Source organism: Elephantulus edwardii, unplaced genomic scaffold, assembly GCF_000299155.1.
Source record: "Elephantulus edwardii isolate Elephantulus edwardi_28Jun2011 unplaced genomic scaffold, EleEdw1.0 scaffold00079, whole genome shotgun sequence".
Classification (NCBI taxonomy): domain Eukaryota; kingdom Metazoa; phylum Chordata; class Mammalia; order Macroscelidea; family Macroscelididae; genus Elephantulus; species Elephantulus edwardii.
In genome coordinates, this window is record NW_006399829.1 from 8,180,240 (window position 1) to 8,205,614 (window position 25,375).

The 25,375-nt window shown below is 39.3% G+C and overlaps 1 protein-coding gene across 1 annotated transcript in view; it reads right to left on the bottom strand.

Annotated features, from left to right (window-relative positions):
- OXCT1 (3-oxoacid CoA transferase 1) overlaps positions 1 to 25,375 on the bottom strand; it is a 274,702-nt gene that overhangs the window by 3,515 nt on the left and 245,812 nt on the right. Inside the window, exon 16 of the mRNA XM_006889586.1 lies at positions 22,281 to 22,382. Coding sequence (XP_006889648.1) covers positions 22,281 to 22,382 — 102 coding nt within the window. The remainder of the gene's footprint in view (positions 1 to 22,280; positions 22,383 to 25,375) is intronic.

A 25,375-nucleotide genomic window follows, 5' to 3' on the forward strand; every position in this document is an offset into this window, starting at 1 on the left:
AAGAGGAACGAACTTGGGGGGAGGGTAGAGAAAATAGTGCAACAGTGAATGAATGGAATCCCAAAATCTCTGTAAATGTTCATTAAAATTAATAACATTTAATTAAAAAATATTTGCTTTTCAGGAGGAAGTTGTAAGCCTCAAAACAGATCTAGCCAATTTTCAATTCATTGAGAAACATTTCATACTCTTCAGGTTACGCGGAACAAGGTGGCGCCTGGAGTCATTTAACTTCTTGTGGCTTGGGCATCTTCCCTTCAAGATTTCCCAAGGGAGGGTGAACTGTCCTGTAGATCTGGTATGTAGTATTCTTCAGACTCCACCTTGTTCTGCGCACGTGCTCCTGGGACAGGCTACCTGTTTGGATGGTGGGGGGAAGATGAGCTCTCCCAGCTACTGCTCCTCTTCCTGGCTCCCCTGAATTTCTCTCATTCAGCCTCCCAGCCTTCCCCAGTAACCCGCAGACTGATATATGTATATAAAATAATTCTACTGTGAAAATTATACAGCAACTTTAAATGCTTACGATAGAGTGAAATGCAGATAATACAGCTTCATGATAATTCTGATGGTTAACGACACAGAAGGGAGCTCTGGTGGCCTAGTGGTAAGAAACTGCACTGCAATCCCAAAGACATGCAGTTTGAATCCACCAGCCACTCTGTGAGAGAAGGATGGGCAATCTCCTCCCTTGCAATTACTCAACAACTACTATACAAGAATTATTAATCATATAAACAAAACAGAAAAGATGCTAAGAATTAAAAATAGTTTGATTAAGATCGATGTAGGGTTCTAAATGAATTTACTTGCTATGGAGTTTGTCATTCATAATGACTTTCCTAGATTTGACTTTGCCATGTGGATACCTGGGAGTATGTGAATGGGGCTTATTAGCCTAGCCACAAGGGGACTTGCTAGTCTCATCATTAAATTGAGCAGGTCCAGTAACAGAGAGAGTCTCTCTGGATGTCCTTCAGACATTCGTGGGTGAGCTAGACTTAACAGCAGAAGCAGCCTTGGGCAAAGCAGAGAACCAGGGCACCAACATGACATGAGGGTGACCCTGGAACTGCTATATCCCATAGACAGAACCAGAGTGAAGCTAAGAAACTTTGCCTAAGTTTGCTGGATAACTGGTGGGGATGGAGGGGTACAGAAGCCAACATTGGTGAGACTGAGAACTTTTTAATACTGGCCTTAAGCTATGATGTTCAAGGCTGAGATGCATGTGAGCACATTTCAGAAGGTGTCCTGACTATACTCTGCTACTAACCTTACAAATGTTAAATTTTCTCAATATACATCTGTGTGGTCTGTGAATTAGTGCATTAGATTTTGGACCCAGTAGAGAAGTCAGATTAGGTGGAGATGAGTAGAACGAGGTGTGGGAGCTTGGGAGACATTTCTGACTTCATGGGAATGGATTTTGTGCTTCTGATGCTGTTGACAGAGACAGTTTCCACTTTGTGAAATTAGCAAAGATCAGATATGGTCATCCTCATGTGGCTCTTACTCTTTTTTATGCTTTCTCTTACGTTTTCATCTGTTATTACTGCTGTTCCCATCCCAAAGAAGGGTGACCCAACAGAGTGTGTAAACTCTAGAACAATCTCATTAATTTCACATGCAAGCAAGATTCTATTGAAGATTACCCAAAAACGACTGGAACAACACATCAGCAGAGAACTACCAGAAGTCCAGGATGGATTTAGAAAGGGTTGTGGTACTAGGGATATTGTAGCTAATGTTAGATGGATCTTGGCTGAAAGCAGGGAATACCAGAGGAATGTATATCTGTGTTTCATAGACTATGCAAAGGCTTTTGACTGTGTGGATCATAACAAACTGTGGCTGACTCTGAGAAGAATGGGAATCCCAGAACACTTGATCATGCTAATGAGAAATCTATACTTAGACCAAGAGGCAGTCGTCAGAATAGAGCAAGGAAACACTGCATGGTTCAAAATTGGGAAGGGCATGTGCCAGGAATGTGTCCTGTCTCCATACCTTTTCAATCTGTATGCAGAACAGATCATCTAGGAGGGTGGACTCTATGAGTAGGAATGTGGGGTCAAGATTGGTGGAAGATGTATCAACAATCTGTGATATGCAGATGACACAACCCTGCTTGCTGAAAGTGAGGAGGACCTAAAGCGCTTGTTGCAGTGGGTCAAGGACTGCAGCCTCCAATATGGACTGAGGCTCAATATCAAGAAGACAGAGATTCTCATCACTGGGCCAATTGGCAGCATCAGGATTGAGATTGTTCACAGCTTTAGTTTGCTTGGCTCCACAGTCAACATTCTCGGCACCAATAGCCAGGAAATGAAAAGACGTATTGTCATGGGGAAATCTGCTGCTAGGAACTTCTCCAAAGTACTGAAAAGCAATGGTGTCTCTTTGGAGCCTAAGGTGCATCTGATACACCATGGTCTTTGCATCACTCTGATAGGCCATGGTCTTTGCAATCACTTGTTATACATCAGAGAGCTGGACAATGACTAAGGAGGACAGAAGGAGAATTGATGCTTTTGGGCTGTGGTGATGGAGAAGAGTATTGAGGGTACCATGGACTGCTAGGAAAACAAACAGATTCATCCTGGAAAGGGTCAATCTGGGCGGCTCCTTGGAGGCAAGGATTCTGAGGCTCCATCCAACATACTCTGGACATGTTATAAGGAGGGACCGGTCCTGGGAGAGGGACATCATGCTTGGGAGGGTAGAGGGACAGCGCAGGAGGGGAAGGGCCTCTATGAGGTGGATTGATTCAGTGACTGGGGCAATTGGGATGGGTGTATCAGAGATGGTGCGATTGGCACAGGACAGAGTGGAGTTTAGGGCTGTTGTACATAGGGTCGCTATGAGTCGCAAGCAACTCAATGGCAACCAAGAACAACAACAACAACTACAACAACAATTGCTGTGGTTGTTATCTACTGTTGAGTTGGAATTGACTGATATCTGACCCTCCACTGGGTTTTAAGAGGCAGTAAATCACATGGGAGAAGACTGTCTATCTTTCTGGAGCAGGTAGTGGATTTAACCTGCATATTCTTGGATTGAAAGTGAAACTCCTCACCACTAGGCCACCAGAGCTCCCTGATACTAGTGCTCTGAAAAATGATGCTGAGTGCCTGTGGCCTTCCAATCGTCTCTCTTCTCAGTTCCAATTAACTTAGAAGGTTAAGAGCTGAAAATATGATGAAACAAATATAGGCAGCATGGTGTATTCAACACCAACTATGAGAGCATTAACAAAGAAGCTTTACAATTTCAGAAATTAAAGATGTGTTGAAATTGCAGAATAATAAAAAAATACAGCATGCAACAATAACCAGAATACAATGGCAGCTAAATCATTCCTTAATCAGGTACTGAAAGATGGACATAAATTATTTCAAGCCAGGCGAGCAGTATGATTCATGATTTGATAATATCTGGAGTCCTTTTGCAATCAGCTACACTACCTGAACATCTAAGACTGGTGAAGATAATTTGCCTGTCCTGCACAGAGCAGCAAGGGGGAGCCTCCAATGTCTTCTAATCTTGATCGGGGGAATAAAAAAGGCCAAAAACCTAATATGGCCATTCAGTACTACTTAATTTGACCTTGTCACTCTTCTGAGCTCTGGTGGCCTGGTAGTAAGGAGATGTGTTGTCAACCTAAAGGCATGCAGTTTGAATCCACCAGTTGCTCCACAGGAAAAAGATGGGCAATTTCCTCCGGGGTGATTTACTGCCTCTGAAAACTTGCTGGAGGGTCAGCTATGGGCTAGTTCTGACTCAAGAGTAAACTAAAACAGTTCTTCTGTTATGATCTGGTCTTCCATAAAGTTATAGTGAAATTCAAAGCCTATAAATGTTACCCTCTTTAATGCAGTAAAGCTGTTCACTATAGATATTTATCAGTTAAATTTATGAAATCATATGGCAGCAGAATCTGTCATAATCCTAAACCCTTCTGAGTGGCATCTTTTATAAAATAGGGCAGACACATTGAAGTGTGCCAATGTGTGAAGCATCACAATATGTGAGGATCAGTCTGTAAGTCGAAGATTGCCAGGCAATACTTGGAGATACCTTAAGTTGAAAGGTAGTGCCATTGATAAAGCACTGGCCTGCTAGCCAAAAGATCAGTATTTTGCATCCTACAGCTGCTCTATGGGAGACACCTGTGACAATCTGTTTCAGTAAAGACTTCAGTGCTGGAAATGCTAAGAGGTAGCCCTACCCTGTCCTATACAGTTACTGTAAGTTAGACTCAACTCCATGACAATGTGTTGCTCTGTTTCTCTTTCTTAACCAGAAGCTGAAAGATAGAGGAAAGATCCTCCTCTACAGCCGTCAGAGAGAAGGCAGAGTCCTGTTGATCATAGTCCTGAATTCAGACTGCTAGCCTCTAGTAATGTGAAAAGGTAAATTTCCATTCTTCAAGGCTACCCACTTGGGTAGTTGTGGTAATCCACGAAGACAAAGATGCCCTCTGTGCTTACCTGCAGCCTGCTTTGCTCCCACTTGCTCTGTCTAGCATATTGGCCAGGCACTGTTCCTGTAGCATAGCTGGACTCCTGAACCCCAGGACTTTTGCATGTGCTATACCCTCTCTCTGGACGTCTATCTCTTGGCTTGTTGCTTCAGCTTCACCTCAATCTCTACCCCAGGTCTTTGCCAAAATGTGACTACTTCTCAAAGACTCATTGATGCTGGAGCCAATCCCTTCAGTAGACTTGGAAAGTTTATAACTTGCATGCACAGAAGAAGACTGTTCATTTTGCTCCCAAAGAGCAACTAGTGGAATTGAACTGTCCACCTTTGGGTTGGCAGCACATTTTCCTACCAACTAGGCCATAAGAGTTCCCTCAGGAGTCCTCAGGACCACCTTATTCAGATTCACAATCCTTTTCCCTTTTCTCATATTTACTCCTTTTCCCTGTATATGTTTTTTTTTTTTTGCACAGCAGTCATAACTTTCTGCCACACGTTATTTTAGTTTATTATACATAGCCTCCTTCTAAGAGAATTAACTCCATAAGTATAGTGTGCCATAACCAGAGCCTTGAGAATCATGCTTGGTAAATTTAATATGTATCAATTTATTATACTGCCTGAATGATCTGCATAGTGATAATTACTTTCTATCTTGGGTATCTATATTCTTGCTTTTTTATCATTTTTTTAATTAGTATAACACTTGTCTGTCAGTCTGCAGTACTGAAGTAACTTGTGAGTGCTATGACAGCTATGACACCAATTTGTCAAATACCAGATGGATCACTCATGTTAGACAGGTTTTAACAGAGATCCCAGATCAAGGCAGAATAGGAGGCAGGACTGGCATCCACTTCTTAAACAGCAGGCTTCTAAAAACCCTATGAACAATCATAGAGAGGAACATGGGCAGTAACAGCATTGGAGGTAGAGCCCAGATTGAAAGTAAATCATACTGAGGAGAAACAACTGCAAATATCCATTAGGAGCATGAACAAGGTAAAAAGAAAACCTACCAACTGGGAACAAACATTTGGCAATACCATCTCAGACAAGAGCCTCATAACGAAGTTTACAAAATACTCCTGGGCCTCAGCATATGAAAAAAAGAAATAGGCAAAATATATGGAAAGAATTTTCACAGAGGAAGATATCTGAATGGCAAACAGACACATGAAGAAATGCTCCAAATCACTGTCAATAAGAGAGATGCAAATCAACCATAATGAGATACCATCTCACTCCAGTAGCAGTGGTGAAGATTAACAGAACAGAAAGTAATAAATGTTGGAGAGGATGTGGTGAGAAAGGAACTCTTATACACTGTTGGTGGGATTGTAAAATGGTACAACCAGTCTGGAAGGAAGTTTGTTATTCTCTCAAAAAGCCAAACACAGAAATTCCATATGATCCAGCTACTCCAGTTCTTGAAATATACCCCAAGAAAATGATAACTGAGGCACAGAGACTTGTAAACCAATGTTCATAGCAGCATTATTCACCATTGCAAGAACATGGAACAGCCCAGATGTCCAACCACAATCGAATGGCTTGAGAAATTATGGTACATTCACACAATGGAATACTATGCGGCACACAGGAGCAATGATTTTATAAATTATTACCTAACTTAGTAGGGACTGGAGAGCACTATGTTGAGTGAATTAACTCAGTCCCATAAGGACTAATACTGTATAAAACCATTATTGTAGAATGAGTATGAGGATCCAAGGCAGAGGTGTGGGGAGGGGGAAAGCAGAGAGATGAGGATGAGCGGGGGAGTTGGGTAATCACAGGGTAGCACAATTTGTTGGGGAGGTAGGTGTAAAGAAACAGTAAAAATCCAGTGTGAAAAACAATGGATTTGAACTTTGTAAATAAATCAGTATAAAATAAAATTTAATAAAGAGCTTTAACACGGAATCTTGAACATAAATGAAGTATGAGTCCTGGAAAACTACATGTTGAGAAAAATGAAATAAGACTCATGAGCATCGAAAATCTAGGCATTAGTGAGATAAGACAGATTGGCTTTGACCACTTTGAATTTGACAATCACATGGTATACTACATCAAAAGTAAAAAACAGAAAGGATGGTATTGCATTCATAGTTTAAAAGATTTCAAGTTTCTTCCTGAAGTTTCATTCTGTGAGTGATAGGATATTATCAATGCACAAATAAGTAAGACTCTTAAAATGATTATTATTCAAATATATGCACCAACAACTAATGCTAAAGAGGAAGAAAGAAAAGATATTTACAAAATTCTGCTGTCCAAAATTGAGCAAACACACAGTCAAGATGTGTTAACCAGTGACCAGGTGCAAAAGTAGGAAAGAACGAAGAAGAAAGGGTAATCAGAAAGTATGGACTTGATGAAAGAAATGAAGCTGGAAATAAAATGATCAAATTTTGTATATTCAAGGACTCATTCAATGCAAGGATCTTTTTTAAAAAACACAATCAGTGACTTTACACATGAGCTTCATCAGATGGATAGCACAGAAATTAGACTGAAGGTCATCATGCTTGGGAGGGTGGAGGGACGGCACAGGAGGGGAAGGCCCTCTATGAGGTGGATTGATTCAGTGACTGGGATAATCGGGATGGGAGTGTCAGAGACAGTGCGACTGGCACAGGACAGAGCAGAGTTTAGGGCTGCTGTACACAGGGTCGCTATGAGTCACAAGCGGCTCGACGGCACATAACAACAACAACAACACATCTGTGGAAGTAATCACTAGAGAAATTCAACATCAACAGTCAAAACAGAATCAGGTGCTGACTGTGGACAGACAACAAATATTCATGTGCAAGTTCAAATAGACCCCAAGGGAAATTAAAACAAGTCCACAAGAACCAAAACATGGTCTTAAGTCTATCCCACCTGATTTTAAAAAGTATTTTATGAATAGGTTTAAAAAAGCAATTACCTATTCTTAATTGAAAATCAGATGAGTTGTAAGATGATATACAGTGTATCATCCATAAGAAAGTAAAAGGTCATTATAAAGACATATGAGAAAGAAAAATGGATGTCAGAAGACATATGAGAAAGAAATGGATGTCAGAAGAGACTCTGAAAATTACACTAGAGCATCAGAAAGACACAACAAAAGAGCTGAAGAGAATTTCCTCAGAAAGACAAAAGAGCTGAAGAGAAGATTTCAAAGGGCATCTTGAGAAGACAAAGTAAAGTATTACAATAGAATGTGCAGAGACCTAGAATTGGAGAATAAAAACTGAAGAGCTTGCTCAGGATTTCTCAAGCTGAAAGAGCTAAACAACAAATTCAAGCCTCAAGTTGCAATACTTATGGATGTTATGAGCAAAATCTTGAATGTTCTAGGAAGCCCTAAAAGAAGATGGAGGGGAATATACAAAATCACGAACCAAGGAGAGCTGGCCAACATAAAAATGTTTCAGGAAGTAGCATATGATCAAGAGCCAATATTAATTAAGAAAGAAGATCAAGTGGCACTGAAGGCATTAGGGGAAAAAATGGGAAGGATCTTTTGTGAAAAACAATGTATTCAAACTTTGCAAATAGATTAGAATTTAAAAAAACAACCAACCACAACCAAATAAAACCGCAAACCCACAAACAGGCCCCAGGAATCAATAAGATATCAATTGACATGTTTCAAATGACAAATACAGCCCTGAACACGATCACCAGTCTATGCCAGAAAATTTGGAGGACAGCTCTCGGGCTAAATAACTGGAAGAGCTATTTTTTGTTCCCATTCCCAAGAGAGATGATCCATGAGAATGTGTAAATTGTTGGACAGTATCATTAATATGAAAATACTGCAAGTAAAATACTGCTGAAGATCATTCAAAAACAACTTGAACAGTACATAGACATAGAACTGTCAGACATTCAAGCTGGATTTAGAAGAGTCTGTGGCACAAGGGATATCATTGCTAATGTCAGACAGATCCTGGCTGAAAGCAAAGGAAACTAGAAGAATGTCTATTTGTGCATTATTGACTATGCAAAAGCATTTGACTATGGATAATAACAAATTATAGCTAATATTAATAATGGGAGTCCTAGAACACTTAATTGTGCTCTTGAAAAACCTATACCTAGATCAAGAGGCTATTGAGCAAACAAAGCACGGAAATAGAGGCTACTGTGTGAACAGAGCAAAATAATACAGTTGTTGTGTTGGTGGTGTACCACTGAGTCGGAGCCAACCCATAGCTGATCATCTGGTGGGTTTTCAGAAGCAGTTAATCACAAGGGAGGAGAATGCCCATTGTTCTCCTGGGAAGCAGCAGGTGGATTCGAACCTCAAGCCTTCAGGATTGTAGCACAGCTTCTTGCCACTACGGAATACTACGTGATTTAAATCAGGAAAAGTATCTGTCAGGGTTGTACCCTTTTTCTATATCTATTCAATCTGTATGTTCAGCAAATCAATTGAGAAGAAGCTGGATACTATGAAGAAGAATGTGGCATCAAAATTGGAAGAAAACTCATCAGCAACCTTTGGTATGCAGATGATACAACATAGTTTGCTGACAGTGAGGAGGACTTGAAGTATTTGCTACAGATGGTAAACAATACAGCCTACAATACGGCTTGTATCTCAACATCAAGAAAACAAAAATTCTCAACACTGGACCAACAGGCAATATCTTGTTAGATAGAGACAAGACTGAAACTGTCAACAACTTCATTGTACTTGGATCCCAATCAATATAATTAGTACTAGCAGTCAGAAGACCAGAGGATGTATTGAACTGGCAAAGGCTGCAGTCAGGGTGAGGATCAATGATGTTAATTTGAGGACTGATTGTGCACTTGACTCAGGCCATGGTCTTTTCAATCACTTTCTATGCATCTAAGAGTGGAGCAATGACTAAATAGGACAAAAGAAAAACTGATGTCTTTGAGCTGTGGTGTTGGAGAAGAGAACAGAATATTCCATGGACTGTCAAAGAACAGAAATGTCTTTTAAAAGGTACAGCCAAAGTGCTCCTTGAAAGCAGAGAAGAAAATTAGTGCCTACGCCTAAATCCAAATGGTAAGGAACACTCCATCCTTTATAATTAAACATCAACTTTTCCCTTCATTAAGCAACTGTTCTAAAACCTAGCAATTACATCTACCTCCACTTAATACCAAAACCATGGCCTATTTTCAGTTTCTGTAGGCCAGTGGAAAAAGCTTCTTGGTTTCCACTCAAAAATTTGTCAAACATTGGCAAAAATGGTTCTACATTTAGGCTAGGCCCGGATGAGATTAGTGTTCTACACCCTGAGGGAAACTCCAAGTCTGTACTTGCTGATGAGCAAATTCTGACTGGAATACTGTCTTATTTAGCAGTCTACCTTTAATACGTTCAGTAAAAGATTTTAAAGATTATTAAAAAGAGTGGCATAACTGGCTAAGGAAAAAGAGGAAGGAATATTGAATCTAAATAGGGTAATATTATAGACCTTAATATCTGAAAATTTACTAAAAAGGTCTACAATTAATTGCTCTCTAAAATGTAAATATTTGGGAAAGAAGGCTTAATTGCCTTCCAGAGTAAACACTTAATATTTTGCTAAATACATAAATGAGTGAATGCATGAGTGGCTGATTTGATAAGTGTCAAAGAAACTGAAGAAAAATCAGCATTAAAAATAGGAAAAAGAAGTTTTTGGCCAGAATAGATTTAATATGTTTCTCTCTTTCATTGCCTGTGCGTCAGAACTAACTCACAACTGATCCTCCACTAGGTTTCAGAGGCTATAAACTGCAAGAGGGGAGACTGTATCTCTCCCAAAGAACTGCGGTGGATTCAAGTCACTTGAAGTGTGATCTTCACTTTAGACCAGTCTATCAGAGCTTCCCTTAAGGTTTAGTCAATTAAAAAAATTTTGTATTGAGTCCTCACAAAGGAAGTGTCAGTGCCCTTTCTTCCATTTTCCTACTCAAATCATGGCATGGAAAAAATAAAAAAGATTTGCGTTCACTATTGTCAAGAGCAGACATATAGTAGACAGAAATCACAACCCACACTGGCATATTATCTCCAATCTATGAGAAGGAAAAACCTCACATTTTCTCTTAGTATTTAGACAAACGTATCTCAGAAATGGCTTTTTTTTTAACAGCAAAGGTTAGTGAAAAAAATTTAATGAAATAAAACTTTTCTCTGAAAATATATTTATTTTTTTAAAAAATATATTTCATTGTCAATAGTGGATGGGTGTCACAGCATTTTCTTTAAAGGAAACTAGACATCTTTATTTTTTTAAACCCAGTATCTATTTCACATTCTTGTATATTTGTGAGCTCTTAATATTCTCGGTATCTTCAATGTAGAAACCAACTTTGAATAGAAAGGAAGCTGGAGCTTTTTGTGCAATGACTTGCCTTATCTATTTTTGTAATGGCAAACATCAATTAAGCCACCCTTTCTCATTCCATTCTCCCATTCTCATCAACACTGAAACTCATACAAGCTGAAGAGATTATCCTGCCAAGGTGATCTACAGGTTCAGTTCAAGACAATGTGATTTTAATGTAAAAGATAAGCCAATGATTTGTCTTCTCAGGCAGATGAAATCCGCAAAGTAGAGCGTTTAATTCTTGTATAATGCTAGTTCATAACAGATATTGAGAGCATAAATTTATTTAACTTGGCAAGAGATGCCTGCAGCTGGCCACATTCAGATTTCACTGCAAACATAAATAAGCAATGTTCTAACTTTTATTTTTTAAAATTCATTTTGTCACTGGTACTGTAGGTGTATTCCTGCCTTGAGAATTAGAATAAGACCCTTGAAAGCAGGATAGGAACGAGTCAGCTCTAGTTTGTCCAAATTTCATAGCTTAAGAAGGGGCATTAACTGGGTATTTAATAAATAATCATGGATGGTGATTTCCGAAATGTATTCTAACATGTGATATTTTAATTTTTAAAAGAAACAAAAATGACAGAAAGAAGCATTATGTTTCAAAAGACAGCTCACAGACATACATTGTTGTTGTTGTGTTGTCGAGTTGCCAGTGACTCATAGTGACCTTATGTACAGCAGCTCTGAAGCCTGCCCTGTCCTGAGCCAGTCTCACCAAGCCCCAGAGGCCCAGTTACTGTATCTCATCCATCTCATCCGGGGTCTCCCTCTCACACTCTATAGTAAAGAAATATAGATAATGGGCAAGGAGTTGTGGTTTGGATCCAAAAGGTGCTCAAGGGGAGAAAGATGAGGAATCTCTTCCCTTGTAATTTACAGCCTCTGAAACCCTACTGAAGAATCAGCTATGACTCCATGACTTTGAGCTGTCCAATTCATTATAAAAACAGACCTGGAGGTTACGCATTTATTTAGTTGCCAGTCAAAAGGTCACTCCACGTCTTGGCAGGAAAAGACTTGGGGATCTGCTTCCATAAAAACTATAACAACCTAGGAAACCCTTGGGGCAGTTTACCTCAGTCCTACAGGGTCAGAGTGAGTCATCATCAAGTCAACAGCACCAAACAATATCCGTAAGAAAAGGAAAAGATGAATAAACAATCTGAATTTACTCTCCCAAGAAAAAGACATTTTTTTTAAATGGAATTTTAGCGCTAGGATGCCACCTTTTCTTCCTCATTTATTCCTACTTTGGCCAATAAAATAGTTGATAACAATACACTGACAGAGGTCTAGCCAAACACAAAGAAGTATCTGATTTTAGTTAGTTTCTTATAGCTTTAAATCAGCAGTCAGGAGATCAGGGGATGTACTGCACTGGGAAAGTCTGCAGTAAGGACCTCTCCAAATTACTGAGGAGCAATTATGTTAGTTTAAGGACTAAGGTACACTTGATTCAGTTGATTCAGACCATGGTCTTTTCAATCACTTAATACAGTGCTGCAAACTGGACAGTGATAAGGATAATAGAAGAAAAATCAATGCCTTTGAACTGTGGTGTTGGAGTACTGAACATCCCATGAACTATCAAAAGAGAAGGTGCAAGCAGAGTTCTCCTTGGAGGCAAGAATGATGAAGCTTTGTCTAGCTAATTTTGGACATGTTGCTAGGAAAGGCTAATTCTTGGAGAAAACATCATGCTTGAAAAGGTGGGGCGACAGTGAAAAAGAGGAAGACCTTCAAGCAGGCAGACTGGCACACTGCTGTAATGGGCTTGAGTGTGCCAGAGATTGGCACGGATAAGGCAGGATCAGATTTGTTGTTCATAGGGTTGCTATGAATCAATCATACAAGACACCCCACAACAACAATGTAGTATATCCTAGACTCTGAAAAGAATTTATTATTTGAAAAATATTTGGGAGACAGATTTTTCCTCAAAATTTGAGAACCACAGCAGAAAGATAAACCAAAAGATTCCTTGACTATGAAAATGTAAGGAGTTAGTAACATGAGAGTATCAGAAAAGCATCACTGGACAGCACATTTGTGGCTCTGTTGTTGTTGTTGATTGCCACTGAGTCAAGCACGACTCATAGCAACCCTATGAACAAAAGGCCCGAAACCTTTCTATAACTATCGTTTCTCAAAGTTCACACAGTTTCCAGAAGCATGTTGTTTAGGAAGTGGCTGCTACTCTTGCTTCCAATATTAGGATGACTGGTGGCTTAGTGGTAATGAATCATACTGTGAACACAAAGGCACATAGTTCAAATCCATGAGGAAAAGCGGAGCAATCTTCTCCCATGTGAAAACTCGCTGGAGTTGGTTCTGACTTGATGGTACATAATAACAACATCAATACAAGAAGAATGTAGAATCAGAACTAGAGGAATGTTCAACAAGCTGTAATATAAATGCATATGATGGGGACTGAAACATTTACTAAAACAGATCAGAAAACTACAGCTAGTAATAAAAGAATTTTAGATTCAGTAAATGAAGGGGGACTCAACATAAATAAAACAAAAACTTCCATGGCTATATCAATAAGCAACATTACGCTACATGGAGAAAAGATAGAAGTTGCTAAATATTTTATTTCACCTATATTCATAATCAACATCCATAGAAATAGCAGTAAAAAAAATCAAAACACACAAAGAGAATGACAAAATGCTTCGCAAGAAACAATAAAAGGCCTAAGAAATGAAAAAATGTTCTCTATTCATGAATAGGAAGACCCAATATAGAGAAAATTACAATCCTAAAAAAAGCAGTCTACATGTTCAATGTAATCCCAAGACAGGTACAAAATTCATTTTTTTTTCAAGAAGTTGAAAAGATAACTGTCAAGTTTATTTGGAAAGCAAAGAGACCCTGAATAAGCAAAGCATTTCTGAAAAACAAACAAATTCTGAAAAAAACAAAACAAAACAAAACCAAAAACCAAAAATGAAGCGGGAGACATAGCACCCCCTGACCTCAAAACCTAGTAGACAGCTGTAATAACAAAAACAGCATGATACTAGTACAATGACAGGCACACTGACCAATTGAGCAGAATCAAGAATTCAGAAATGGACCCATATATCTGATATTCAACCCATATATCTGATATGTCAACTGATATTTGACAAGGAAACAAAATCTGTCAAATGGAGAAGCAACAACTTCTTCAACAAATGGTGCTGGTACAGAGGACTGCTACATGCATGAAACTGAAACAGAATCCACATCTCACATCATGCACAAAAATCAACTCAAGGTGGATTAGAGACCTGGGGATAAAGCCACAAACCAAAAATATCATAACAGACAAAATGAGACCAAGCACAGAAGGTCTAGCTTATGATATAAAAAAGCTGACAAATACAGACAGAAATACACAATCTAGAGAGGATAATATTGATGAATGGGATCTTCTAAAGGTTAAATCTCTGATTAAAGGCATCAAAAACTTTTCTAATAGGGTGAAAAGAAAACTTTTTGAGAAAATATATTTGGCAATACCCTCCTAGATAAGGGTCTCATAACAAAAGTTTACAGAATTACTCCTGGGCCTCGACAAGAAAAAGACTGATAATCCAATTATAAAATGGGCAAAAGATACGGGAAGACTTTTCACAGAGGGAGACATTCGTATGGACTACAGACAAGAAGAAATGCTCAAAATTACTGGCAATAAGAGAGATGCAAATCAAAACCACAATGAAATAATATCTCACCCCATCTGCAGCGACAAAGTTTAGGAGGGCAGTGAACAGTAAATGTTTGAGAGGATGTGGAAAAGTGGAAACACTCATATATTGTTGGTAGGATTGTAAAATGGTACAACCACTCTAGAAGACAGTTTGGCATTTCCTCAAAAAGCTGAATGTAGAAACTCCCTCTGACTTAGCTATTCCATTACTAGGAATATACCCCAAGGAAATGAGAACTGAGACACCGATATTTGTACACCAATGTTCATAGCAGTGTTAGTCACCATTGCAAGAACACAGAAATTGTCCAAATGTCTAACCAAAATAGAATGGACTGAGAAACCATTGGACATTCACACAATGGAATACTACGCAGAACGCAGGACCAACAATTTTGAAACATACTGCATAACTTCAGAGACACTAGAGAGCATTGTGCTGAGTGAACTAACCCAATCTCACAAGGACAAATACTGCATAAAACCATTATTGTAAAAATAGAAGGCTAACTGGTAAAACCTGTATGGGATCTCAAGGGGGGGAAGGGTGGGAGCAGTGGGGTAAGGATGGGTAGGGGGGAAAATCACAGGGTCACACAGTTTGGTGGGTGGAAGGAGGGAGTAAAGGAATTGGGAAAGATTAAAACATGGGGTAATGTTGTTGTTGTTAGGTTCTGTCGAGTCGCTTGCGACTCATAGCAACCCTATGTACAACAGCCCTAAACTCTGCTCTGTCTTGTGCCAATCGCACTGTCTCTGACACTCCCATCCCAATTATCCCAGTCACTGAATCAATCCACCTCATAGAGGGCCTTCCCCTCCTGCGCTGTGCCTCCAACCTCCCCAGCATGATGTCCTTCTCCAAGGACTGGTCTCTTCTTACAATATGTCCAAAGTATGTTAGATGGAGGCTCAGAATCCTTGCCTCCAAAGAGCCACCCGGTTTAACCCTTTCCAGGACAAATCTGTTTGTTTTCCTAGCAGCCCATGGTACTCTCAATAGTGGTGATTAATTTTATAAAACACCAGGTATGAGCATGACTGCATGAAACATAATGTCAATGAAGGAATGAATGTATAGAAAAAACATCTGCATAAAAAATAAACTTACTAAAAATAATACTATGCAGCACTCAGGAGCAACAATTTTGAAAAATACTATATACAACATGGGAGAGACTAGAGAACATCATTCTAGCTGAACTAACTCAGGCACTTAATAGAAAACATTGTGTAAGATCATTATTGTAAAAACAGAAGGATAACTTGTAAGATGCATATCGATATTTAAAGGGGGAAGGGAATGGGTGGGAGGCTGAGAGTACAGGAAGGGGACAATCACTGGGTCTCAGGGTTGGGTGAGTAAAGGGAGGGGGTGGTAAAAAAATCCCAATGTACATGAATGAAACACAATGTAAACAAATCATTGTATTCAAGCCAGTACAACTTTATAAAAAGAAAATCAAGACATTTCATTAGGCACATCTGCTATCAAAGCCTTCTTTGAAGTGTTAAAAAGCAAGGATGCAAGCTTAAAGACTAAGGTACATCTGAGTCAAGTTACAGTTATTTTAAATTGCCTCAAATGTTTGTAAAAGAGACAATGCAGATGACTGAAGATGAACTGATGCCTGTAATTGTAGTGTTGACAGATTAATGAATATCTCAAGGACTGCTAAATGAACAAACAGGTTTATCTTGCAAGAATTGTAGCCAGAGTGTTTGCTCCATTAGAAGCAAGGATATTGAGATCTCTTTAACATACTTCAGGCATGTATCAGGACGGATCAGTCTTTGGCAAAGGACATCATGTTTAGAAAAGCAGAAGTTTGGTAAAAGACAGAGAGACCCTCAAGCTAATGGACTAACACAATGACTGCAATAGTAGTTTTAAGTACAGCAGAAACTGTGAGATTGGAGTGTGACTGGGCAAGGTTTTGTTGTTGCATGTAATACAGAGTTGCTAGGACTCAAGAGGTTCCTTGATGGCACCTATTAATAACAATAACAATAATCAGTAGTATGTTCAACCACTTCTGGAGGCAGTAGATGATCCATAAACAAGAAGTCCTACCTAACTGAAAACACTGGTAAAAAAAAAGCAAAACACAAAAGAACCCCGAACTAACTTAGTTCCAGAAATTAGTATCATTTGAAATGTTTTAACAAATGGTTTTAGTGTTAGACATACTCTTCTATGCCAACAAAATTGGAAAATCTGGCTAACTGACTAGGGGGGAAAATAAGATGTATGCCTTTTCCAAAGAAATCACTGAACAATATTACTAGTGTCAAACACAAGTAAAATCTTGCTAAGGCTAATTTTTAAAATGCCTAGAGCAGGACATGTTGTAAGGAGGGACCGGTCCTTGGAGAGGAACATCATGCTTGGGAGGGTGGAGGGACGGTGCAGGAGAGGAAGGCCCTCTATGAGGTTGATTGATTCGGTGACTGGGATAATTGGAATGGGAGTGTCAGAGACAGTGTGATTGGCACAGGACAGAGCAGAGTTTAGGGCTGTTGTACATAGGATGGCTATGAGTCGCAAGCGTCTCGACGGCACACAACAACAACAACAGAGCAGTATATCAGTAGGGAACTTCAAAAAAATTCATGCTGGATTCAAAAGAAGATGTAGATTAAGAACTATCATTGCTGCCATCTTAATGATCTTGTTGCATCATTTTGGTGGAGCTATTTTTAAGCGACATGATGCTATTTCATTGTGTGATGTACCATACTAAATTATGGATGCAACTGAGAAGAATGAGAGAAGAATGGACATTTCAGAACACTGGCTAAGAAGGAGCCATTTTAAAAGAACAAGTGGATAATTCATGCTTTCCAGTCAGGACTGTGTCTCGGTGCTGTATCCTTTCACTATATCTATTCAGTCTGTCAGCTGAGCAAATAACCTGAGAAGCTGGACTACGTGAAGGAGAATTCAGCATCAGGATTGGAGAACGACTCCCTAACTACTGCCTGTGATATGAAGATGACATAACCTCACTTGCTGAATATAAAGAACTCTTGAAATTTAAAGACTAGACTTTAGTATGGATTAGACTTCAACAAAGAGGAAGCAAAAGTGCTCACAACTGGTGAGACTGTAAAACGGTACAACCACTCTGAAGGGCAGTTTGGCGCTTCCTCAAAAGGCTGATCATACTGTATTGAAACAGATGAGGGAAAGAACAGATTAGAGGTGATATATGATTGAGTATTATAGTTAACACAGGAATCCAGAATTAAGGTTGCATAGAGAAGTGTACTCGGGGTGGGGAATTGTATACCAATGAAGGAATTTTTTTTTCTTCTTTTTCTTTTCAGAGAGGGGAGCGAACTGGTGGGGAGGGGTGGGCAGGGAGAAAAGTGTGGCAATGAATGAATAGAAATAAAAAATATCTGTAAATGTTTATTAAAATTAATGGAAAAGAAAAAAAGCTGATCATAGAAATTCCATATGACCCAGCTATTCCACAGCTTGGAATATACTCCAAGAAAATGAAAACGGTGGCTCAAATGGAGACTTGTAAACCAGTGTTAATAGCACAGTTATACACCATCCAAGAACATGGAAACAGCCCATATGTCCAACCACAAAGGAATGGATTGAGAAATTATGGTACATTCACACAATGGAATATTACGCGGCATGCAGGAGCAATGATTTTGTAAATTATTATGTAACTTGGGAGGGACTGGAGAGCATTATGCTGAGTGAACTAACTCAGTTCCACAAGGACAAGTAATGTATAAAACCATTATTGTAGAATGAATATGAGGATCAAAGGGAGTAGGGGTGGAAGCTGAGAGGTGAGAATGTGTGGGGCAGGGGGAGGGGTGGTTAATCATGGGGTTGTACAGTTTGATGGGTGGAAGTGAGAGAAATTGGAAGAATTTGGTGTGAAAAACAATGTATTTTAATTTTGTAAATAAACTAGTATTTTAAAAAGTGCTCACAATCAGATCAGTAAGCAAAATGATGATATACAGAGAAAGGATTAAAAATTCCTTTCTTCATGACAATTGCATTTTAATGGAGAGCTGTTATGGAGAATAGTAGCCATGAACTACTTCTGCTCCAAACCTTGTTTGGAGGGTATAGTGAAGGGTTCACAAATGCAGTTAATGTTTGCATTTCAAAAAAAATTTTCATAGTATCTTGTGGAATTTCAGACATATGCTGCTGTTGTTGTTGTTGTTGTTGTTGTGAAGTGCCATCGAGTCACAGGCGACTCATAGTGACCCTATGAAGGAGAGTTCTCGACACTTGGGTGCCTTTCATCCTCTCTCCAGGTTCATAGGGTTTCCGGAGGCAAGCTTTTATGGAAGTGGATGCCACTCCTCCTTCCAAGCTTGTTTTAATCAGGGAGCTCCACCCCACTCTTCAGACATAATAGCGATGGCATATAACAACAACAATGGCTGATAAATGGTTTCTTACCAAATAAAAAAACAAGATTCCTTACACAAATCACAAATACTGAATGTGATGACCATTTTTTTAAAAGGTACCCTTAGATAATATTTAAAAGATAAGCTTTCAACTTATATTTTTATTGCTATTAATAGAAAGGAGTATTAATAACTTTAAGAACTTTAATATTTCATTACAATTATTCCTTATTTTTTAATACCTTGAAACCACTACAACTTTGTCATGTCCATTTCTCTGATGGTGCCATCTTTTGTGTTTTTCTTTTACCACCTGGCCCTTCTCAGTAAGCTCATCCACACTCTGCATCTTTTTCTCATCTGTTTTGCTGGCTTGCTCCCAGCATCCTTAGGTATAGTTTTGGTCAATGTAAATACACAGTTGCTTTAACTTGGGCTTTTAACCTTTTTTTGTTTATTATGCAATAACATGGCTGTCTAACTATTCCCTTCTTGAATGTTTACTGCTGACTATGAAATGGAAGCAGAGTTATTGAACAGTCTCTCAAACAAATTTTGAACAACTGGCAAAAAGTCACACAAAAGTATAGTGCTACCTATGCAGTGATAATTACATTGAATATCTCTTGAATTATTAAGTCAAAATCCATTCTCTTCAATGTTCTTTCATTATGTATTTTACTGATACCTAGCTATTGAGAAGAATATGAAACACTGCTGTCTCTGGACTTACAGAGGAACAATCTATACAAATAAACTTCAGCGTTATTATCACATTTAGTACCACCAGATCATGACAATAAAATAAGTACCATAATAAAGCCAGACATACAATTTTTTTGTTTCCCAATGCATGTATGTTTACATTATAGTCTACTGTGTGCAACAACATTCTGATATGACTTGAACTACTGTGAAAATTAACAAAATAAGACACAGAGCTATGAAATGAGCAAATGCTATTGGAAAAATGAGACTTGCTTAACCTAGAGTTGCCATAAACCTTAATTTGTACAGAAAACAAAGGTTGTATCTAGGAAGCTTGATAAAGGAAGTGCAAAAAAATGAGGTGTACCAGTACAAGACTTCATCAAGCAAATGTTAAAGAGATGCTTAATATTCAAGCAAACATTAAAGAGATGTCTAATATTATTCATGTCTCAAAAGCTGGTTTTTTTGCTGAAACCATTCTAACATGGGAGCTCTAGTGGCTTAATACTCAGATGCTTGGCAGGAGAAAGAGGGCTAATCTCCTGTCATGTGATTTATTGCCTCTGAAAACCCACTGGAGGGTCAGTTAGGGACCAGTTCTGAATTGACAGTATATAACAACAACATCAACATTCTAACACACTTTGGGCATATTCTCAGGATGAACCAAACCAGTCACAATGCTAGGAAAGGTGGAGTTTCCGTGAAAGAGAAGAAGATCTTCCACCAGACGGCCTGACACAGTGAATGTAACAGACTCTGTAAGAGATCACGAGGATGGTAGAGGACAGGGTAAGGTTCAGATCTGGTGTCCACAGGGTATCTCTGTGCTGTAATCGACTCTATTGCACATAACTCCACCATTCAGCAGTTACTCCATCGCCTCATTTTCAGGACACTGATACAAACATCAACATTTCATCTAAAAAACCTAATTTGGTAGAAAGATAATCCTATGTCAAAATAAAAAAGGAAGGATGGTACTGAACAAAAGAGGACACACAGAGATTATTCAAAGACTCAAGACATGAAAACTGATTCTTAGTTGCTCTTGTAAAAACAAAGCAAAAATAGAAAATAATCTCTTTCATTTCATCAACGTGAATTTTAAAAAGTAGCAGATAACAGGAATGTCTTCCTTGTACATTCTCTTTTGAGGTAGAGATGTGAATTTTCTGTTGATCTTAGAAATGTTAGCTCATAAAGATGATGCTAATAGTTCCACAAGGAAGGTGGGGAACCCAAAACAACTAATAAAAAAGAATTGTTTGTATTTATTACTAGGCTAAGAAAATCTAAATAGTTAAAAGTATAAACAAATGCTACTTTATCCCTGAGGTTATTAAAAAACTAATTAAAGATATGCTTTTCATGAACACGAGAAACTTCTTTTTCTCCAAAGGGAAATTCAGAAAAGGTTAATAGACAAAGACCTTGGTACAGTCCCAGGAACATTTAGATGTGGAGTAAATTATGCAAGAAAATTGTTTTTACAGAAATTTGTTATGCACTGGTAAGTCCAAGCCAACCATGTAGTATATAAGAAAGGAAGGTATGAAAATGCATGCATGATTTCTCAAGTCATTTTTGCTGAATTACTTTCTCTAGGCTTGGCAGTGGTAATATGAACATACTTGCTTCTCATCATAAATGTATTTTATTTTTAAGTAGCAGATCTGTTTTTAAAAACCACTTTTCATTAATTTTTTTGCCACCAGACATCTCACTTTCACTTTTGATTAACTTCAAATGAATGGAATCCTCCTCCCCACGCCCACTGGATAGGTAATTGGTAATCTGTTGACATGAGGTCACTGTAAACTCCCATGGGAGGTACTGACACAGTGACAACAACAATCAACTTGACTTTCCAGAAGCTGTGACCCTGTGTTGGAGCCCACTTAGCAGAACTAATGACAACTCAGGCTGCAGGGCTCCTACCTGTATAACACAGCATTAATATCTTTGTTCTAAAAGGGCATTTGGGGATTTCTTACATCTCCTCTGATATATTTATCTGTTCTGCACATCTGAGCTTTTACACAGTGAACTTTAACTTCCTATGCAGGACACTCCTCCTTTGTGATGATAAATTTGGTAGTGGCAAGAAGCTCAACATTTCCATACCTTCAAGGGATGGTAAAAAGAAGCTCAAAAGCAAATTAAAAGAGAATGTCATCAGTCATAAAAAGGTTTAAATATAAGACAGTGTTTCACTTCTCCATGGTAATTCTTTTTTTTATTTTTTTAAGTTAATCAGGCTGAGCTATCGCTGATGTGACACTGAAGAACGACTGAAGGCAGGAGACTTTCTAGAAAGTACTGTAGAGCCCAAGCCTGGCTCTCCCTTCCCAGAAGCCCTCAGGGGTTTGCCCTCTTGCTCCTGCCTCCAGAGTCAAGCCCCAGTGTCAGCAATGTCTTTTCCTTGAGTCAGAGAATGGCCCCTGCTCCCACCTGCCCTTCTCTGGAGGCTTCCTTCCTTCCTTCTATTCCTGTTCCTTGCAAAGGTCACCTCCAAAGAGGATCACAAATTAACAGTTCCTGTCATGTAAACATCCACTAACCAAGCATATGATACAGAACAAGCAGCTGGATCTGTTCACAGCAATACTTACTGCAAAGTCACAGCCGGTGCTCTTCTTTATGTCATCCACTGTCAGGCCCTCCCAGAGTTCAATCAGAGTCAGCCCTTTCTTCTTGTCCACGTCAAACACAGCCTGCAGCAGGAGGAGAAAGAAGGGGGGAGAAGGCAATTTCTATAACAAACCAGAAATAACTTCTCAAGTTCTAACAGGAGACACCAGACCCAAGACAAAAGGTTCTGAAAGCTGGCAGTTAAGAAATGCCAATGGTTAACTATTCCATTTTGGTGAGAATAACTGACAGTTCCCTAACCAGCTGCTAGTTATGCAACACTGCTGATGCTAGGAAATAAATGAGTAGTGGCTATTCATGGAATTTACTATTACTGTAATACATTTTGTTTGTTTTAAAATGATTTGCCTATTTGTTGTCTAACATGTTTAGTCAAAATAGAAATTAGATAATTAAATAATGATTTCAAGAAAGAAAAGAAGGGCTGGGTAAAATGGGAAAGGGATTTAAATTGTGACAAGCAGAGATGACCAGAGAAGTTGATAAATGTTGCTGTCAGGTTCCTGTTAAAGCTTCCCTGTAAGTCCAAGGAAAATGGGCAGGTCTTCAAAGATCCCATGAAGAATGCAATTTATATGAAGCTGCTTCTGGTTAGGACAAGCAAACATCAAAGACAACATCCCAACATTCTCCGGGGAGCAGCAGTGCCAATGACAGAGCTTGAATCCACCAAATAGACTCAGCCTATTGTATCTGATTGAAAACACATGCTTCCCACATAAAAAAACAAAACAAAAAAAAAAACACATGACCTCTTCAGTAGAAGGTACCACAAGGTCATTTAACATAAGTTCCTCCTTATTTTTCTCTTAATTTTTCTCAGATGGCCAGCCAGTCCCTTGTTTCAATGCACACTTGTCCCAAGATAAGAAATCCCATCAGCACCACAACTGCTTTCCTCTGACTTGACTTCCCAGGTCTGAGAGGTGCCTTCAAGTGTCCTCCTTCTCAGCTCCTGTGGCCTATTTCCTCTTCTCAAAAACAAAACCCCCCCTCTATCTCAAAGCCACTGATGCGCTGCGGCTCACAGTTGTCCCATACTGGGTTTCTGAGGCTGTAAATTCCTCGGAAGAAAACTGCACATCTTTCACCCACAGAGAGGCTATGGATTTGAACCTCCAGGGAAGTGGGCCCTTGGGTTACCAGCACCAAATCCCTATAGACTGTGCCACCAGAACTCTCTTGCTCAGACTTAAACATCATGCTTCGCAGATCTATCCTCTTTTCTAGATTTACCTTCATCTACTATTTATAAGTTTTGAATATTTTTAGTTTTTCTGTGTGGATCATAACAAACTGTGGCTGACTCTGAGAAGAATGGGAATCCAAGAAAACTTGATCGTGCTAATGCGAAACCTATACTTGGACCAAGAGGCAGTCATCAGAACAGAGCAAGGAAACACTGCATGGTTCAAAATTGGGAAGAATGGGAATCCAAGAAAACTTGATCGTGCTAATGCGAAACCTATACTTGGACCAAGAGGCAGTCATCAGAACAGAGCAAGGGAACACTGCATGGTTCAAAATTGGGAAGAGCATATGCCAGGGATGTGTCCTGTCTCCAGACCTTTTCAACCTATATGCAGAGCAGATTATCCAGGAGGCTGGGCTCTATGAGGAGAAATGTGGGGTCAAGATTGGTGGACGATTTATCAACAATCTACGTTATGCAGATGACACAACCCTGCTTGCTGAAACTGAGGAGGACCTGATACACTTGATGCAGAGGGTCAAGGACTACAGCCTCCAATATGGTTGAAGCTCAACGTCAAGAAGACAAATATTCTCACCACTGGACCAATTGGCAGCATCAGGATGGATGGTGAAGAGACTGAAATTGTTCACAGCTTTAGTTTGCTTGGCTCCACAGTCAGCATTCTTGACACCAGTAGCCAGGAAATTAAAAGGCGTATTGCCATGGGAAAGTCTGCTGTAAGGGACCTCTCCAAAATACTGAAGAACAGTGGTGTCTCTTTGGAGACTAAGATGAGTCTGATACAGGCCATGGTCTTTGCTATCACTTGTTATACATCAGAGAGTTGGCCAATGACTTAAGGAGGATAGAAGGAGAATTGATGACTTTGAGCTGTGGTGCTGGAGAAGAGTATTGAATGTACCATGGACTGCTAGGAAAACAAACAGATTCATCCTGGAAAGGGTTAAATCAAGGATTATGAGGCTCCATCTAACATTCTTTGGACATGTTATAAGAAGGGACAGGTCCTTGGAGAGGGACATCATGCTTGGGAGGGTGAAGGGACAGCACAGGAGGGGAAGACCCTCTACGAGATGGATTGATTCAGTGACTGGGGTAATCGGGATGGGTGTGTCAGAGGCAGTGCGACTGGCACAGGACAGAGCAGAGTTTAGAGCTGTTGTACATAGGGTCGCTATGAGTTGAAAGGGACTCGATGGCACATAAGAACAACAACAAGAAATCAGATGGAAAAATGCCATCTCCATATTCATTCGTGCTTAGGAGATGAATATCAAGACAGAGCAAAGTGTAGAGGAAGGAATCCTGGCATTGAAGCTGGTATTTCAGCCCTGTAATGTGCTAACTGCAAATTTTGGTGGCCCTACATATCTACAGACGGATATCAAAGAAAGCCACTTTCCAAGATGGTAAGTGAATCAAACACACAGTGCAGTGTCATACACAGAAGAGGGACATAGCACTCATTCACTTTCCTCAGTGGCTTCACTTCCTGTCATTTCTGCGTGAACGTAAATCGAATCCTCAAAACACTTCTTTCCTCTAGGGGTTTCAGGCTTTTCCTCTCTAGTCAAACATCCTCTCTTGTTTGACAAATTCACTGATAACGCAGTTGATGTGACAGGAAAAGAGGCTTTCCATTTAAGAGGAAATATTTTGAGAGACATATTTTTTTGGTCCACACATCTTATTTCTAAAACAAACAAATAAACAAACAAGCATTCCAAACCAAAAAAGATCTCTTCTTTCCCCCTCTTCCCAGCAGGAGTATCTGTTCGAGGAGAAGGGGGGGGGAAGCATGCAGAAATATTTGAATATTAGATTGTTGTTGTTGTTGTT